At 34.2% G+C, this 19,659-nt stretch overlaps 1 protein-coding gene across 2 annotated transcripts in view; it reads left to right on the top strand.

The window, feature by feature from the left end:
* The window catches only part of LOC18594886 (ATP-dependent zinc metalloprotease FTSH 12, chloroplastic), a 30,112-nt gene continuing 14,168 nt past the window's right edge, over positions 3,716–19,659 (top strand). The window contains exons 1-10 of one of the 2 annotated variants that reach the window (XM_018125173.1): positions 3,716–4,336; positions 10,784–10,968; positions 11,781–12,007; positions 12,350–12,627; positions 14,350–14,427; positions 14,516–14,758; positions 14,847–14,987; positions 15,076–15,243; positions 18,874–18,986; positions 19,361–19,577. In XM_018125173.1, the coding sequence (XP_017980662.1) occupies positions 3,938–4,336; positions 10,784–10,968; positions 11,781–12,007; positions 12,350–12,627; positions 14,350–14,427; positions 14,516–14,758; positions 14,847–14,987; positions 15,076–15,243; positions 18,874–18,986; positions 19,361–19,577 (2,049 nt within the window). In that variant the 5' untranslated portion in view covers positions 3,716–3,937. The remainder of the gene's footprint in view (positions 4,337–10,783; positions 10,969–11,780; positions 12,008–12,349; positions 12,628–14,349; positions 14,428–14,515; positions 14,759–14,846; positions 14,988–15,075; positions 15,244–18,873; positions 18,987–19,360; positions 19,578–19,659) is intronic. The other variant, XM_007022554.2, reaches the window with a different exon arrangement.

The raw sequence follows: 19,659 nt of genomic DNA, 5'->3' as shown, positions 1-19,659 counted from the left end.
TACTAAATCTCATTACCTTCGTTTACTTTCTCATATCTTATTTTAAAAAACAATAACTAAAAGAAATCAAATATGAACACAACATTTAAATGAAATTTTATAAAGGTTATTGCCCCTATTTGCATTTATATGCTATACCCTCCTTTTTTAGGGTTTACAGTAATAATATGTTACAAATAACATATGAAAACCCAACAATTTCATTACATCAATTAAAATATGAATATATATATATATATATATATATATATGAATATTTCATCCACACAAATTCATATACATATATAAAGCAAATTTATGTTTTGAGAAGATATAAAAAATTGAAATTTTTTAAATTATAAAAATACAAATTGCAATAACTTGAAAACTTGATCTCTTTTTTGTTTGACTTTTTCAATTATGAACAATCTTCATTCACAAAAAACGAATAATAAGCATGAATAGCTAAGATCATTACTTCTAGCTCTAAAAGATAATAACAAAGAAAATTTTAAAGAAAATGTGATATTAGAAAACAAAATATAGGAAAATCTTATACTGAAAACCAAAGAATAATTAAATAAAAGAATGCTTTCCTAACTACAATTCACAATGTATTCTACAATAGTTTAGTATAATGGATGAACAAATATAGCATCTAAAAACCCAAAATTTGCAAGCTATACTACTTGAAGAATCCTTGCCGTGTGACAAGGACGAACATCTCCTTTGGTGAATTGAATTTGAAGTAGAGATTTCCCGATTAGCCTTATCTATTTGCAAAATGAAAAGTAGAATAAATTATAAGAAACCCAAAATTATTAGTATTATAGTGAGGAATGTATTCTATAATATTTCAATGTAATGGAAGAACAAATATAGCACCTATCACTCAAGCTCCAAACTAGGGGCGGATTCAGAAAATTTTTTAAGTGGTGTCATAACTAAAATAACAACTAATAATTAAAAAAAATTTTCCTCAATCCAAGATCTACTGAAAGAGTACCTAGATCAAATTCGATACGATTTTGCTTCGAAGATTGTTGAGTACCATTATTAGTAGAATTATGTTGTTGTTGTTGTTGGCCAAGACTTAAGTTTTGTAAGATAATTTTTTGTATTTTAAAATATCTTTTCAAGAAAAATTTATCTAAAAACTTGGTAAAAATTACTATTCATTTCTCATTAGCATAAACTAAATTATTGGAATTAAATAAAATATAATCTTGCATAGTAAATTATCAAGTTCAACGACTAACAATTCGACAAATTTATATCCATTGATCAAAACTAAGTATAACCATCCACAAACCACATAAAGTTAAATAAAAAAATTAAATAATCAAATAATATATCTACAAAATAAAAAAAAAGACTCATAAATTCAAGATATTATTTGACATGCAAAACTATTGTCTATTAGCTAGATTATAATTATGAACCCAAACTATCAAATTAATCAAAAAAATTTAGAAATGATGTATTTAAGAACTTAATTTAGATTGAAAATTACTTACAATTGAAGCCTAGATGAGTTACTTTAAGAGAGTGAAAAACACAATAAGAATTGAGAAAAATAAGACTTGAATTTTTGGACTGGGAGTTATAAAAAGAAATTTTTGTCTTTCCATATAGTATTTATATATTAATATATAAATTACTTTTGATAAATCTATTCTCACTTGGAATCTTTGACCCCACTTCTTACACAATTGTAAAAAAATTAATGGATTGATTACTATATTAACTACATAAAACTTTAAGTTAATAGTATAACAAGTAAAGAATTTTGGTAAATGAGTGGTGTCATGTGACTCTACTCCCTCTAAGGTAGGTCCGCCCTTGCTCCAGACCCCTTGTACAAAAATTCGACCCCATCATGCAAACTAAATTTTGATGTAAAGTTGACATTGCCCACCGACCTGCATTGCAAATTTCTGCCTGCCAAATTGATTCAGAACCAAAGCAATTGGAATGTAAATTCAAAACATTTAAGAATTAGGGAAAAAATAAAAAGAAGGCAAAAAGTTAAAGCAATAACCTTTGAGTCTTGATGTTGGGAAGATAGACAACAATAAGCTCACAAAAGAGGTTGAGGATCTCCTACATAGCCATCATATTCTCTTCTTTTATTATATGCTCCATCTAAAATGTAAGTCCAAGCATTGCCCCTTTATAATTATCAACTACTTTTCACAGTAAATATGAACTATCTAATTATCATATATCTATATATTTTTCATCGTACCCAATGGCATTCACAAGAAGTTTGAGGTGAGATTAAGTGAAAATAAGATAATGAAATTGTATTATAAGATCATTGCATGACCAAATAGACAAATGATTGGCCCACCAAGAACTTTAGAATGATGTCTTTTTCTGACAGCTGTTGACCTAAAAAAGAACCCCATGCTTTATAACTATATCAAGGAAAAAATTCATGAAACAGATCAAGGATAAATTAGCAAGTATATATCAAAAAAGGATCACACAACAAAATAGAAGCTTTAATCTTCCAATAAAACTAAAAGGGAGCTATGTGCTGGTACATCAAGAATTTCTATGACACGTCCAAATATACATTGTCAAAATACAACAAATCATTAACCCAATTATCGAAGCTCCACCGGTTACGAAAGCTATCACTGGTTTTGGCCCTTAGCTGTTTTTAGGTAAATAAAGTTCAAGCTTGCAAAGAAAATTAGCTTTTGTCCTGTTTGTACATGAAAATTAGAGTTCAATTTCCCATGTCTTGTTTCCCACATACATATTTGCACAAATTATTCATGAAGGATTTAAAATACAAAACATAAGAATAAGAAACAGAGGAATTTCACTCTTTTCCTTCTACTTCTTGTGCTTGATCCTTATCCTTCTTCAAATGACTTCAAACATAGTATCTACAATGATAAATTATCATGCTCACACCATACGTACTAAGAGTTGTAAAGCTAAAATCTACAAAAACAGTTACAACATAAAAACATCGAAAGTTTCAAGGCCTGCATGATTTCCAAACTTCAAAATCTAAGAGGATTTTGATCGTAGGAAGCCTCAAAAGTAATAGCAAGAGGTTCAAAAAGTATTAAATATCAATAGGGAACCACCTTTGAACCCCACGAAGCAAAAGTTCAACTCACCAAATCCCTAAGAACAAAATAAACACCAACACCAACACCAACACCAACATCAAAATAGATATGAGCACAAATATTATGAGGAAAATAAAAATAAAAAATGAAGGAGCTAAAAGTGAAAAGCCTTGTAAAAAACACAATGACCTACAGAAAGAAAGGTAGGCATGAGAAAAAACTCGCCGCTGATAGAAAACATTTCACCATCCATTGAAAATATAAGTGACAAAACAAAGATAAGAACCCCACTCAATCAAGAAACAAAAGAATTGCCATTAAGTCGATAGAGAAAAGCAACACAAAAACCACATGTGAAAAGGATCACTAGCAAAGACACGTAATTGTCACAACAATTGATAGCGGAAACAAAAAAAAAAAAAAACCCTAAGACGATCATTGGTGAGAGAATGGTTAATTGGCGGATCAAGTGAGAAGGGTGCTGACTATTGAGATACGTGTAGAGCAAAAACAAAGTGAAAAGCAAAAGCACCAGGCGATTGATGAGAGAAACGAAAAGAACTAAAAACTCAAAAATGCCCTTTAAACCTAATAAAATATAAGGTATAGGTGTTAAATGTGGAGAAGCTATGTAGATAAGAACCACCGACATATAGTTTAGACTAGTGAAACAAATTTGAAGGATGATAGTTTACCCCACCATGGCAGGGGCGACAATCCAGTATCATGCAAGTGAAGCGCAAAACAGACGTGCGCAACGCACGTGTGCCATTTACTCCCAACACGGGGATAAACCCCTCAAAAACCCCCTCCTATAAAGCACAGTCCTAGGAACCTCGCTTCAAATTCTTTCGTGAGCAACAAAAATGGAGGTTGCAATCCCCATCAGACTGAACCCTCCTATCTTTTCTTCCATACCAATCACTCAAACCCCTCAAAATCTCACTTTCTTTCAAGTCCCCACAAGGCGCAGGCTCAAAATCCGAGCTTCTTCCTCTGCGAATCCCGGCGGGTCTGGCTCCAATGGCTTCTCTTGGTTCAGCCTTGCTCGCTCTTTCCGGCTTGGGTCGGAGCGGTTCTGGTCCAAATTTGGGGAGTCGGTTAAGAAGGAAACAGGGTTTAATTTGGATGAGGCGAATGTAAGGGTAGATGAGCTGGTGGGACGAGTTAAGGAAGGGTTCAGGAAAGGCGAGGGTGAGTTCACTCGGTTGTGGACTGAGTTGGTTCCCGAGTTTGTTAGCTGGAACCGGTGGGAGCGCTGGAAGGTAAGCTTTTTTGGGTTATTTCATTTTTATTTTTAAGTTTTTGAGTGATTGAAAATGAATGGAATACTAACGTAGCAAATGCTGAAATTAATTTTGGTATTACACTTTCAAAGTTTTGGAAATGAATGGCTGGTATTGATCGATATCTGCATTAATTAGATTGAACAGCCAACGGCTTAGTTCAAGTCTGTTCTTGGATGTTTGACTTTTGTGGATTTTTAGAGTTTTGTATCTGTAGACAGGATAGGGGATAATGAAAAATGAAATTCATACTAAATGACAACATTCTTAGAATTACATGAAGTATGAAGTTGAAATGAAACTTCAGTTTCTGTGTGAAACACAGGATAGATGTGTCCAGGTCCAGTTGCATTTTCTTTCTGTTACTGTATATTCTGACTTCTGAAAAAAGGATAAGCCTTTCCCAGTTGGCCCATTATGAAAAAGAGCCAATGCCTTTTGGTGTTTTATCTTTTTTCAGTAAGGCTTCCATTTCTTCTTCAATGTGCTTTGAGAATGATTGAAACATAACTCACTGCCGTGTTACATGTTCTTATCAAATATGGTTTTGGCTATAGGTACCCTTTGCTTCCAACTGAGTTCAATAGTAACATGTTTTTTTTTGTTTGAACCAATCTGATGAGATATTAGTTGCGCCCAATGTGATTTCCACTATTAACAGATCATTCCTTCTCAGTATAACAGAAATAGAGGTTTAAACCACTAGAAACAGACTAGTTGTCTAAGATAGCGTTTCTTAATCTGAAATGCTGAAATTCATGCAAAGTTGAAGGTAAATGCTGTTTCTTCTTTCAGAACATTATGGTCTAATAAATGGAGAAAAATCTTTTAGATTCAATTAAAGAAGCTCTTAGAAATGGGACAGAGTTGGACCATGCAAGATCATGGAGAAAGCATTCGTTATATACAAGCTGATCCAATAAAAACCATGAGTATTGGCCCTATGTACAAATCAAAAGAAAAGAAAAAGGGTATATTTTTGAGTTGGAAGGGATGAATTATGATTTTACTGTGTGAACATATTCTGACAAGAAAGAACTGCTTTCTTGAGGTTATGTTGTTAGATTTTCTTTTTGTTTCATTTAGTTATTTCAAGCATATTTGTTTTATAGTTTCTTTTTCTAATTTGAAGTCATGATTGGAATCTAGAAATCTCACTCATGAACCTTATCATAATGATGGAGGATGATAAAGGGGAACTTGGTAATTGAATTCGCCTTAGGATTGCAAGGAAACATTTGGGGGATTTGATGGGAAGCAAGGCTTGGGAGTCAAGAATCCCTATTGAAGCTTTTCTTAATGATTAGCGAAGATGATGAAGACAACAAAGGAATGGAATATTTTTTGACCTTGTACAAATAGGCTTGAATTTCTCATAAGGAAAGAAAGTATCACTCCTCCTATGGTTTGCACCACCAAGCTACTGATAGATTCTTATGTTCTTCAATAGAAAGCCTGTACAAAGTGAGCTGGTGTAATTTGACCCTAATAAAGATAAATCTTTACCAAAGAGTAAAAGAAGGCCTAATATGTGACACATTGTAATCTAAATAACATGAATTCAAGAGCCCAAAGAATATTTTAATTCAACCATGAGCAGAGCCATGGGCTTGTGGACGATGCCTCACTATTACACTATAAATAGTAGCTCTGCATAAGTTCTGAGTGGAACCTAACTCAACATATCCCATAAATGAATGCTTGGGTCTTGTAAATCTGCCCCTTTTTTGTTTCCACCATGAATGCTGTATGTCTGACTTCAATCACACAATATGGATGAACTCATTACTCCAGAACCTTGATTAATATAAATACTTAAAATTTTAACTAGGGAAGGAGAGGACGCTTGTGGATTTATATCAGGGTGTCAAGGGGGTGCAGTTCCATGTTCATGTTTCTGCTAGAATTTCTTTTTTCTCTTTTTAATATTTAGTTGAGGAGGGTGGGGAATGGGTGTTGTTTGAATAAAATAGCAAAAAGGTTGATTATTTAGTGGGAAAAACTTGTAAATTTAGGGCTTGAAGTGGTAATTGGGTGTGTGATTTTGATAATGAAAGGGTAAAGTTTTGATTAGATAAAAAAGTTAAATGAAACTTGGAGCCTTTTGCTGCTAAAAATTCCAAGTCATCCACATACACTATGAGAATAGCTATCTTCCCATTAGTTGAATACTTTGTGAACATGGTGGGATTTGTCTGTACCTGAATGTATCTTTTGCCTTTTACAGACTAGGTGAACCTCTCAAACCAAGATCTTGGTGACTGTTTTAACTCGTGTAGAGACTTTTTTAGTTTGCATACCTTTGACCCAAACTTCCTTTCAAAGCCCGGTGGTGGATCCATGTAAAATTCCTCCTCCAAGTCACCATTAAGAACTGCATTCTTCACCTCTAGCTGTTGTAGAGGCCAGTCAAGATTGGCTACAATTGACAGAAGTACTCTCACTGTGTTTAACTTCACCACTAGTGCAAAGGTTTCAAGGTACTCAATACCATATGTTTGAGTGAAACCTTTAGCCACCAAGCGTGCCTTGTATCGCTCAAGGGATCCATCTGACTTGTACTTAGTTGTGAGTACCCATTTGCAGCCAACTGTCTTTTTCTCTTTTTGTAAGATCTATTGCCTCCTATGTCTTGTTCTTCTCAAGGACCTTCATTTCGTCAAGAATAGCCATCTTCCTCTTAGGGACCTATAAAGCATCCTGCAGTCTTTGGAATCTCTACACAAGACAACTGTGAGGTAAACAAAGAGAAGGTAAGTGACAGATTTTTGTAAGACACAAAATTTGACATGGGATACTTCGTACAAGTTCTGACTCCCTTACGATTAGCAATGGGAATATCAAGGTCGAACATACTATACTCGGAGTGAATTCACTGGGAATTAGGTAAAGTATGAAGGTTACCTGGAATTTCAGTGGAGTTTTGATTAGTCTGTGGTTCTAACTCTTGACAGTGCTGAGAGGCATTAATCTCATTGCTTTGACTTTGTTTTCTCTGTGAATAAAATAAGAAGTTCTTTCATACTTCTTGTTTCTCCATTGCTGTTCCTATCAAAATTATGAGATGACCCTATAGAATTTGGACTTGAGTTTTCATTAGTTAAAACACTAGTTCGGTGTTTATAAAAAAATTTGGCCCATCAGATGTGGTGTTTTTGGATTGAATGGTATATTTGGGTTGAAAAACATCAAAATATTCCAAATCTTCAATATGTGTCTCCCCCTAAAGATGAGTGTAAAAAAATAGTTTAGACTCAAAAAAGGTGACATCCATTGTGACAAACATCTTTTGGAACTAGGATCATAACATTTGTATCCTTTATGAGTTGGAGCATAACCTACAAAAACACATTTCCGTCTCGTGGATCTAATTTCCCATGGTTTTGATCATTAACATGAACAAAGGCAGTACATCCAAACACTTTTAAAGACAAGTCAGAAGACCACTTAGATATAGGAAAGCTCTTTTTAAAAACACTTAGAGGTGTTTGAAAGCTTAAGATCTTTGTAGGCATGCGATTTATAAGATATGTAGCAGTTAAAATAGCTTCGCCCTGAAAATACTTAGGAACCTTATTTGTAAACAAAAATGCTCTAGTAACCTCTAAAAATTGTTTGTTTTTTTCTTTTAGCTATGCCATTTTGTTGAGGAGTGTCATTACAAGAACTTAGGTGTGTTTTGCCTTTTTTTTAAAAAAAATCGCCTAGGACTTTGTTAAAATATTCTTTGCCATTGTCACTTCTAAAAAGTTTTATTTTTTCTTGAAATTGTGTTTCCCCCATGGCATAAACGATTTTGAAAACCTTTTCTATTTTATATTTTTCCTTTAGCAAATACACCCAACTTACCCTCACAATATTATCAAAAAAGCTAACAAACCATTTTTTGCCAAAAGGTCTTGAAACCCAAGATGGTCTCCAAACATCACTGTGGATTAACATAAATGGTTTTGATGTCTGATATAGTTCTGGAGGAAAACGTGAACGATGATGCTTGGCTAATTCTCAAATCTCACATTGAAATGAAGATGGACTTTTGTTTTTAAATAAACTAGGAAACAAGTGTTTTAAATAATAAAAACTTGGATGTCCTAATCTATAATGCCGCAGCATAAAATCACTAGGAACAGAAACAGATTGAAAACATGTACTTTTAACTTGTTTTCCCGAATCAGGTTCAAATTCAAACAAATGGAGACCTCCGCTTTCTTTAGCATTGCCAATTGTCTTCCACGAGACCATTTCTTGAAACTTACACCGAGAGGGATACAAATTAGCTTGACACATGAGATCTTTAGTTAACTTACTGATGGATAAAGGATTACAAGACAATTTAGGTACATGAACTTTATGCAGAGTTATGGATGGAGATATAACAATGGATCCTGTGCCAGCTATTGCCGAGAGAGACCCATCGGCAATCTTGATATTTTTGTTCCCTGCACAAGGAGTGTAAGTGGCAAAAAGGTTGGAGTGACTTGTCATATGATCAGTTGCTCTAGAATCTACGATCCAAAAGGTGGTTTTATTAGAAGAATTGACACTAAGAAGGGTAGTAACAAATTTACCTTTTTGGGCCAAGGAACAAGAGGAATTTAAGAACTGTGGAGATTGGAAAAACTTGTGCAAGTGCTCTAGTTGTTCCTTTGTGAATGGAGATGCTTCTGGGGCGACTTGCTGTCCGCAGTTCTCTTCATGGTAGGCTTGAAATGCTAGGTTTTTGCCCCTTGTTTTCTTTTTCTAGTTTGGAGGTTTCCCGTGAATCTTCCAATAGGTTTCCTTTGTATGCCATGGCTTCTTGCAGTGATGGCACCAAGGTTTTTTCTTTCTGTCATTGTTGGATTTAATACCCCTTGAAACTAGGGCTCAATTTTGAATATTTGTCCCAGGTTTTGCTTCTTGGTTGTTCAAAATAACCTTCCTTCTAGTCTCTTATGTTCTAATCTCTAAAAAAGCTTTACGAAGTGATCGTAGACGTTTTTTTTCCAAGGATCCTAGACCCAACTTCATCAAAATCATAATTGAGACTTGCCAAAAACAAGTACCTATGGTCATTCTCCTATTTCTTCATGATTTTCACACTATCAATAGGACAATCCCATTCATCATTGTAACATTGATCCAATTCTTGCGAAAGGGAAACTATCTCATTATAATATATAGTAACTTCACGTTCCCCTAGTTTAGATTTCCACAATTTTGTTTTCAAATAAAACATCCGAGATGCCCAAGCTTTCCCTTGCCATCAATTGCCAGCTTCACAGACTGAGCTCATTCTAGGTAGTTTTTGCCGTTCAGTTTGTGGGAGGTTAACTAGAAAGATGTTAGGAAAAATAGTCTGCTCTGTTTGTTGCATCAGAAGAATCCGTGGTTCTTCTTGCCCCAGTCATGGCCGATTTGGCCATAAAAAAAGTCAAGAGCCTTGCTCTGATACCACATAAGTTTATAAAAGAACTTGATTCAACTTATCTCATTCTGCTGAATAACAACTGCAATATATAGGAGAAAACATAACAACAGAATCTGTTATTGAATCCCCTTATTCTAGGCACCAGAAAAGATCCCTTAAGTTAAGGAATCTTCTTATTCTGAAAAACTGAAAATATCTAAACAATAAAATCAGAAACTATTTCCTAAAAATCAAGAACCAATTCCTTGGCTTGACTTTAATAACCATCGAGCCTAACTATCCGACAAAACTAAATAAGCCACATTTGATCCATGAAAAGATACATTTAGTCTCTACAATCCATTTTGCTTCTTTAGAGTTTGGAAGTGGGTCCCTGCCTAGTAAAGATCTATCGGTCTTTTTTGAACCAATAAAATGTACCCTTAACAAAATAAAGCACAAAAGGCTAACATGTTACTAGAAAGCATGCACATTATTGGATAAGGTGTACACCTTTTAATTACAAACTTTAATAAATAGGCTTCTAGGCATTTTCACCACCGTTCCTTGAGGTATGCCTCAGTTATGTTTTTCAAACACTAGCCTTATCAATCGTACTTCTACATAGAATTTTTTCCATGTTCGAAAAATTTTAAGTTCCTGCCAAACAACTGTTGGACCTCTTATATAAAGTTAGAATAATGTGTAAAATGTCAAATACAGTTGGAGAACAAACTTGACAAATTTCAGAACATCTTCTGGTTTTTAATTTTAAATTGAAAAATAAAAAATTTGTGTGGAAATAAACCAACTTAAAAGTATTGTAAGAATCTTTAAATAAGACTTACTAATGTTGGTCAGAATGCCTATCTGCATAATCTTGCTCTTTCATGGTTATTGTATGGCCTACTCAAAAGATTGAATTGCAGGATATAGCTCATTCATATGAACCCAAATTGGTTTGGCTTTCTGCGTTTCTAATTTTTTTCTTGATCATTTCATTATTGTGAAGCTGATAATTGGTTAATTATTCTCAGGATTTCAAGAATTGGGAGCCCAAACGGGTTACTGCATTGATCCTCTATATTTTTGTTGCAATAATTTCTTGTCAAAAACTGTATGCTGCCGTGCGAGCTCCTCAACTAGGTAGAGAAAGAAAAGAATTAACAGAGGCTTATATGGAGGCATTGATTCCTGAACCCTCTCCTAGTAATATTAGAAAGTAAATGCATTTCTTTTATTACTTGCATATGCAGTTTACTGATTACTTTATATTCTAATAATGTATCAGACATAACTATCTAGTTGTGAAGTGCTGCATGATTTATCAATCAGAATCTAGGTTCATGTTGAATGAAAGATTAATTACCTCCTATATAATTTTCACAACTTTCAATGCATATGTTAGAGGTAAGTCATTGAAATAAAATATAATTAAATTGTCGCTTTTATTTGTTTTAGACCTTTTAGACATTGTTGCTTATTGTTTATTTATATTCTTGAATTTGAAGTGTTGATTCATTTCATGTGTTTGAAGAGATTTTCTAAATTATTGATCTTGTGAAAATAAAGAATTTTGGTAAATATCTGTCTATGAATCTAATTTCTGACAAGGCACATAGATTATCTGAATAAAGGTCTGGATACTCGTAAGTGATGTGATTTGTTGTGGTAAAAAGAAAGAATGTTTTGTGCATAAATCTGCTGAATTTGTTAAGGGAATGCAAGTGGTTTCTTCTGCATGTAGTCAAACTATTCCTAATAATTTTTGTCTAGTGTCTAATATTTTTGAGAAACAAGTAGCTTGCTTCTTATTATGTAAGTTTATTGCTGGTTTATTATGAAGTACATTTTTTGCCTATAGATAATATGTTGTTGTATCTACGCGTTTCTCGTTTCTTTGTCCGTGAACTTTGTTAACTTGAATGCTTTCTCGTGGTACAAACATTAAAAATCTTGAAACCAATGAAGAGATTTGACAGCATGGCTGTCCAACTTGAATTCTTATATTCTCCATTATTCATGTTGTTGCAGGTTTAAGAAGAGTTTATGGAGGAAGACAATACCCAAAGGCCTTAAATTGAAAAAGTTCATTGAAGGACCTAATGGAATGCTTATTCATGATAGTTCTTATGTTGGAGAAAATGCATGGGATGACGATCCAGAGCCTTCTAAAGAGAAAGTGAAACAAATTATTGACAGTGATGCAAGATTAAATGCAGAGGAAAAGGATGAGTTAAGTAAAGACTTGGGCATCTCAGGTCAGTTAATGTGCATGCATGTACATAACTGTCAAGCATCAAATGCCAGCTTTGTTATTTTTTTATCCATACAAAATAGTTATCTTGCATTTTAGTTTGAATATTTTCTTTTTAATTGCAAATGTTGTATTCTAGTAGTAATTCAGTTTATCTCCATTACATGAGCAATGACTTGCTTTCTGCTTCGGTATTTTCTGCATGGCAGGTATATAACTTGAAGTTAATATATGACAACTGGTATCTTTGTAAAGTCACATAGGTTTGTGGGGGATTTGGCTAATGATTTAATATTCTGACCTTTGTGTTTCTTGACGGCCTGTTTCATTGTGTTTGCTCTGGTAGGTGAAGTTCCAGAAAGTATGGGAACATGGCGTGAAAGGCTTCAAGCATGGAAGGCGATCCTCAGAAAGGAAAAGTTATCTGAGCAATTAGATTCCATAAATGCCAAGTATGTAGTTGAATTTGACATGAAAGAGGTGGAAAACAGCCTTCGCAAGGATGTAGTTGAAAATGTAACAGAAACAGAGGGAACTAGAGCTCTATGGATATCTAAGAGATGGTGGCGCTATCGTCCTAAACTCCCTTACGCTTATTTTCTTCAAAAACTTGAATGCTCTGAGGTAAGTTGGTGTACAATCTTGTTTCTAATCTTCTCTGCTTTTGAGGAAATACCTAGCAATTTTTGGCATTGCATTGCCCAATATTTTTTTTTCATTCTTTTTACCTTATTAGGTCAAGTTTATTTTGTATTCAATTGGTAAATTTCATAGTGTACCCACAAAATGAACATGTGTGTCATGTATATATCTATCTATCTATCTATCTGTCTGTCTATCTGTTTATTTATTATATAATAGGTGTTAGGGATCAGGGGTACCGGCTGGTACATTCCATTTTGCTTTATATAACCGTATGTTTATTTCGATGTACTGGCATGTTTTCACTGGTTGAAATATTATGTTTCAGTCAGCACGAATCTCTCTCTCTCTTATTTTTTTTCATTTCAAAACCTATTGCTACAAATCTCATAAAATCACTTGGAACCGCCAGCTTATCACACGAAAAGACAAACACCAACAAATATGCATAGAGAGAGAGAGAGAGAGAGGATTTGTGTTGTAGAGAGAGAAGAATGCTTCAATTTTCTTTTCAGAGAGCTAAGGAGCTGTTAGAGAGAGATTTGCAAAATGAAAGCCCATGAGGAAGGAAAGAGTACCACCATAAAAACTGTTACTGTGGAAATACCAGTACTCACAAGGAAAAATAGAGTTGTTTTAACCTTTTGTGCTTATTGAAAACCAGAGCTTAACGTTCTGTCTTTAAGATGAGCATTTTATGGTTTTGTTATACTAGAAAGTAAAAGCTTCAATATTTTTCATTTCCAATTTTATCTTCTAGGTGAGTAGTTATTTGAATGGGCTGGCTGTTTGCCTATTAAATAAATTAAATGTCTTCACCTGAATGTTGTGTTTCACTAAGTGAGAAGTAAGGTTTTGTTTGGTGGATTATTAATTAATTACTTTGTTTTACGAAATTTAGTTTTTTTAATTTTAAAGGAACCTGATATTATGTCAAATTTACATGTTGATATTGTTATAATCAAAGAGTGTTATCATTTATATTTGCTCTAGTATTAATATTATTAAAATTATTATGAATTATGTAACTTAAATTAAATTAATTGCTTCTATTGTTATGCATATGAACAAATGTATTTGTAATTTTTATAATTATATATTCTGATAAATGTTAAATTGTACACCGTAATATATCCATACCCGTATGCATCACTTTTCTAAGAAGACCAAAACTTTGACTGGTATGGTACCAACAACCTATATGTTTGTGTGTGTACATATATGTACCAATAAACCTGCAATGGTCTACCAAAATACATGGTACCAGTATGTACCACTTTTCTAAGAAAAACAGAATGCTAACTGGTGCATTATCTGCAAACTTTATGTATGTTGTGTGTGCGTGTGTGAACACATATATTTGTATACATGTAGACATGTTTGGCTTGGGTCATGTATGCATCAAAACATGAGCATCACGCATGTGCTTGCACTTGCACACTGATATTCATAAGCATGTTTGCATTATATATTCTATTTAGGGCAAAGGACTTAGATGGATTTATATTATTCCTCTTAACTTTAGAAATGGTGCAAATACAACATAAAAGAAAGGACTGGAAATATTCTGATGCAAAATTCAGAGGTTTAAACATGTGTCAATACATTATATTTGTTCTGAAGGCAATTACTACTATATGATATTTGTGGGGCACCAAAATGGCTATGGAGGAAGTTTGTGATCATGCATTCTTTTTAAAACAGGTTACTGCTGTTGTTTTCACAGAGGACTTGAAAAGATTGTATGTAACAATGAAAGAAGGTTTTCCATTAGAATATGTTGTAAGTATAATGTTTCATTCCTTTTTGCTGAAACAGAGTTGTGTACATCCTTTCCATAAAATTTCTTGTTGCTGTGATTATTTGGTAGGTCGATATTCCCCTTGATCCTTACTTATTTGAGATTATCTCAAGTTCTGGAGTTGAAGTAGACCTCCTTCAGAAGCGACAGATCCATTACTTTCTGAAAGTTGTGATTGCATTGGTGCCTGGAATATTAGTTTTATGGCTTATTAGGGAGTCTGCAATGCTTCTTCATGTCACCTCTAAGCGTTTTCTTTACAAAAAGTATAACCAACTATTTGATATGGCTTATGCAGAAAACTTCATACTGGTAAAAGTTTCAAATTTGGCTGTTGTTTCTGCCCTGCTGTCAAATTCTGCCTGTTATTAAATTGTTATTGCATTCTGTACTTAATCAGCCTGTTGGAGATGTTGGTGAAACAAAATCCATGTATAAAGAAGTGGTATTGGGGGGTGATGTTTGGGATCTTCTCGATGAGCTGATGATTTATATGGGAAATCCCATGCAATACTATGAAAAAGGTGTTCAGTTTGTTCGGGTAAACTTTTATACTCAATAGATGTTTTCTCGGTCCTCAAGTATTGATTGGACTATAACGTAAGCATGTCATGGTTATGTGATGACAGGGTGTTCTTCTCTCTGGACCTCCTGGGACAGGAAAAACACTTTTTGCACGAACACTAGCAAAGGAAAGTGGGCTGCCTTTTGTTTTTGCTTCTGGTGCTGAGTTTACAGATAGTGAAAAAAGTGGTGCAGCTAGGATCAATGAGATGTTTTCTATAGCAAGAAGAAATGTAAGCACTCTCCTCTCTTCCCTTGCCTCCCTCTTCTCTTTTTGTTTAAAAATTTTGTAAATCGATTATCACTGGTAGATTGAGAATTTATTCAGTGCTCATTTATTTAAGCTTTGACAAGTTGGAGCTCATTTATTTTATGCTGTTGCAAATCTGGTAGTGTAGTGCTTTTGAAATACTTTACTCACCTAAGTCATAAAAATGATTAGGTTATGTTTTCACAAATATAATTCCAAGTGTGTTTTGGATATTTTATTGAAGTAAAGTTTCTCTTTAAATTTTTGTGAAACTTAAATATGCTGAATTTCAGGCGCAGTCCAAAAATAGCTCCTTCAAGTTTTCGCTCTTTATTGTCTCCATTAATAGCTGTTAAAATGCTTAAGAAATAGAGTGGTGAGTAAAAGTCAACTGTTTGGGGCAAACAACAAGTCATTTCACTTTTTTTCGCCAAAATTAATGATTCTTTCTACTGATAATTAGAACAATTGATGAATACAGGGATTGTCTGCTATTGTTGTCCTTTTTTTCTTTTTCTTTTTCATTTTTCTATTCAAATTAAATATAAAATGAAAGAAAATAAAAAACTAGAAGACCGATTTGATGTTTTAGTTTTTGAAATCTAAGAAAAAGTTTTAGTAAATGTGGAAAGAACAAGAAAGTTATCTTTATATTTTCATAAGAAGTAGAAACAAGAGAAAACAATTAACAAATTTTTTTTGGTAAGATATGGCATTCTACTAGTATTTTATGATTACTACCTTTCCATGAGTACCACCATTGGGAGTGACTTCCAAGTTTTCAACACCTCCATGGCTCTGCCACCTTTCTCGTGCCCATCATCTCAACTGCTCATTATCACACAACCAGCAGATTTTATCTTACTCTAGTTATTAAACATTATGATTGTCACCTCACCCTCCTAGGACTACCATTAGTGATACTCTGGTTCTACCGATTTGGGACAAACACCATCACATCCATAGCAGGCAACCTGACACTTTTAATTACCACCATCATTGCCCTGTAGTCCATGGCTGCCCCTGCAACTTAGTATCATAATCAATCCCAACCGTGACTAGTTTTCATTTTTATTAAACACCATGATTGTCACCTCACCCTTCTAGGACTACCATTAGTGATACTCTGGTTCTACCGATTTGGGACAAACACCATCATATCCATAGCAGGCAACCTGACACTTTTAATTACCACCATCATTGCCCTGTAGTCCATGGCTGCCCCTGCAACGTAGTATCATAACCAATTCCAACCGTGACTAGTTTTCATTTTTATTATAACTCATCATCATTGTCATCAACCTATACTTTTGTTATGAACTATTTTGTTACTTTCATCCATATGTATTATATACATACCTGCAACTGCAAGAATGCATTAATATATCATTAAATGTAATATTTTTGTTTGATAAGTTTTTAATTTTGTTACGAGCAAACATGTTAGTTATTATTATTATTATTACAGCCCCAGAGAAGTGCATAATAAATAATTTCAAGGATAAACCCTTGTACAGGGTCCAGCACCTAAGCATTAGGCTTATTGGTTGGTGCATGATTTTCTTGCTTAAAAAGCAAGACTCGAATTTCCTTTCCCCCAAATCCAAAAAAAAAAAAAAACCCTGTACGAGGACCATTTTGTGCTCTAATTCTGATGTAGCCAATTCTTATGGTGATTCAAAGCTCTAAATCAAGTTAATGAAACAGCATCTCATTCCTACGGATGGGAGTCTGAGATTGCAGCAAAGACTAGATTAAATTTATTGATAATAATAAAAGTTTACTGCCTTCTACCAACAAGAGTCCTCTTTTTTTTTTTTTTTTTAAAGTTAAGCACATTTCCTTACTGAAAAAAGGGATGAGTATCCTTGGAGATAAACAAAAGTAGAATCTGATTTTAGGATGCTATGAAGACATTAGCATACCATCCCAAAATCAGGCCATCATCATCAGGACGAAAAGAGAAACAGAGCCAACACCTATTTACAAGATCTCTGCCACATCTATAAACTATCAGAACAAATGCAAACACAAAAACAGCTACTGTTCTGACACAACTAATCACAGAAGATCAAACAATAGAAACCACCACCTACTGACTCCTTGAACACATTCAAACAAAAGAACCTCAGCAGACAAAAACAGGCCACGTTACTTCCATTATGACACCAACCAACCCTGTCTGTTGTAACTTGTGCCACCGTTGCAACCAGAATTGATTCAACCAAATTCCCTTAAGCATATTAGTATCAATTTCCACCCTGCAATAATAGTTCTTTTCATAGTAATAATGAAGAGAACCAGATAGAAGCTACAGGTCTTACAAGGCTCGGAAAACAGACTTGAGTTCATGAGAAAACCAGAATGAAGATCAACAACTCAGAGCTTGGTGAGCTTGTTTTAGCTTGTTTTACCAAAAGGAGTCCTTAAATAAGAGATAAGAAAGTTCCTTAACAATTAGTAATTTTTTGTTTTAGTTGAGATATTATTTTTTCATAATTTATAATTGATTGACATGACTCCACTAGAAATCATAACTTAAAAGAAAAGGAAAAAACAAAATTATAGTATTCCTACTTAAAATGTGCATGTCTCTGTGATGACTAAAATTCTAATTTAATCCCCAAAGATAAAAATTTTACTCGGCTACAAGTCTTCTTTAGAATGCTATGCATCCAATTACTTCTTAATAACTGAATCTTGATAATGTTTCTTTCTTGTTTGTGCTTGATTTTCTATGTGTTAGTGTTTCTGTTTGTTGTTGAATAAATAGCAGTCATGCTGATGAATAATCTGAACAATGGCCAATATTTCCATACATCTTTGATATTTATTAGTAAGCATGTTGTCTAGTTTACTTCTGGTTCCTGAAAGTCCCTTTCATGGAAAAGGTGAGTGCAAGCCAGCCTGTACCTGTGCCCCACTGTTGTTACTTCTTCCGGGACTCAATTTCTTGAGCATTTTGACAATCAAATCTCCTAAGATCGGTTAGAAAGCTAGTTCAGGAACCTCCTTTTAATACCATATTAGTCTCTATATCATATCCCCTTGGCCATGGAAGAGCCTTTAATTTTATTAATGGAGAGGAGAGGACTTCAATACCGATGACAGGTGCTTTTGAGGTAGTGTCATCAATCAAAGTTGGCTGACCAACCTCCCTTAAAAGTTTGTAATTTTTCTTTTGTCTCTCATATATTAGCCCAAGGAGTAATGGTCAGAAGGTTGTTTTTATATTTCTCTTTAAATTATCAATCAATCATCTTCCTGATTCTTTACGGTCCATGAGCACTTGCATTTCAAAAGGTTCCATTGAAAATATTTAAAATAATCTAATTCTCCTGTTGTTGTGATTGTTATATGCCTTTAGTTCAGCAGCAAATTTCTAATGATGGGTGAATGAAACCAAATGCTACATTGAAATTTATTCTCCATATATATACAATTTTTTCTTGCTGAGTGCTGACAGCATTGGCATTTATTTTCAACTTTCAAGTTCCAGAGGCTATTACCAGCAATGTCATTCTAATTTTCTTTAACACTTGTTGATTATCTTACTGTGTATCTTCCAGTTGTCCTTCTCTTATGAGAATTGCATACATATCCTTTGGTGCAGGCACCTGCATTTGTATTTGTTGATGAAATCGATGCCATTGCTGGAAGGCATGCAAGAAAGGATCCACGCAGAAGGGCAACATTTGAAGCTCTCATTGCTCAGCTTGATGGGGAGTAAGTATAGTAGTTTACCTCAATGCATACTGTAGTATTTGCTCCCATAACGACTTGAGGCAAACTTCCATTAGTAAAATAATAATCAATTATCTTCCTCTCCCCCCCCCCCCCCAAGCTTTTGAGCTCACAATTCTCTTCTCTTTTCACCTTTTTTTGCTAAGTTTTCTTGTTTACTCTATGAACAATGTTAAACTACTCTCTTTTTGGTACTGTACTGGAGCATCTGGTCAACTTGCAGTTTGAATTCTGAAATGGCAATTTTTTGAAGCAGTGAAAGGAGCTCCATAGTTTGTTGTTTTCTTGACTTTGCAGAGTCAAACCATATTTCTGTTCAACTCCATTGTTTTCTTATTCAGCTTGACATCCTGTAGGAAGGAAAAAACTGGTGTTGATCGGTTTTCACTCAGACAAGCGGTGATATTCATCTGTGCCACCAATAGGCCAGATGAATTGGACCTTGAATTTGTTCGCCCCGGGCGCATTGATCGTCGTTTGTACATTGGCTTGCCAGATGCAAAGCAACGGGTGCAGATATTTGGTGTGCATAGTGTAGGAAAGCAGCTAGCTGAAGATGTGAACTTTGAAAAGGTGAGTTGATTCATCGTAATTTGAGCATGTGTCTATGTATTTTGGGTTGTGACTGTTTCTATTCTTGTGTTTCTTAAACTTT

Source organism: Theobroma cacao, chromosome 7 (assembly GCF_000208745.1).
Source record: "Theobroma cacao cultivar B97-61/B2 chromosome 7, Criollo_cocoa_genome_V2, whole genome shotgun sequence".
NCBI classification, from domain to species: domain Eukaryota; kingdom Viridiplantae; phylum Streptophyta; class Magnoliopsida; order Malvales; family Malvaceae; genus Theobroma; species Theobroma cacao.
Note: the sequence above shows the minus strand (reverse complement) of the source record. Positions and strands in the feature narration are given on the sequence as shown.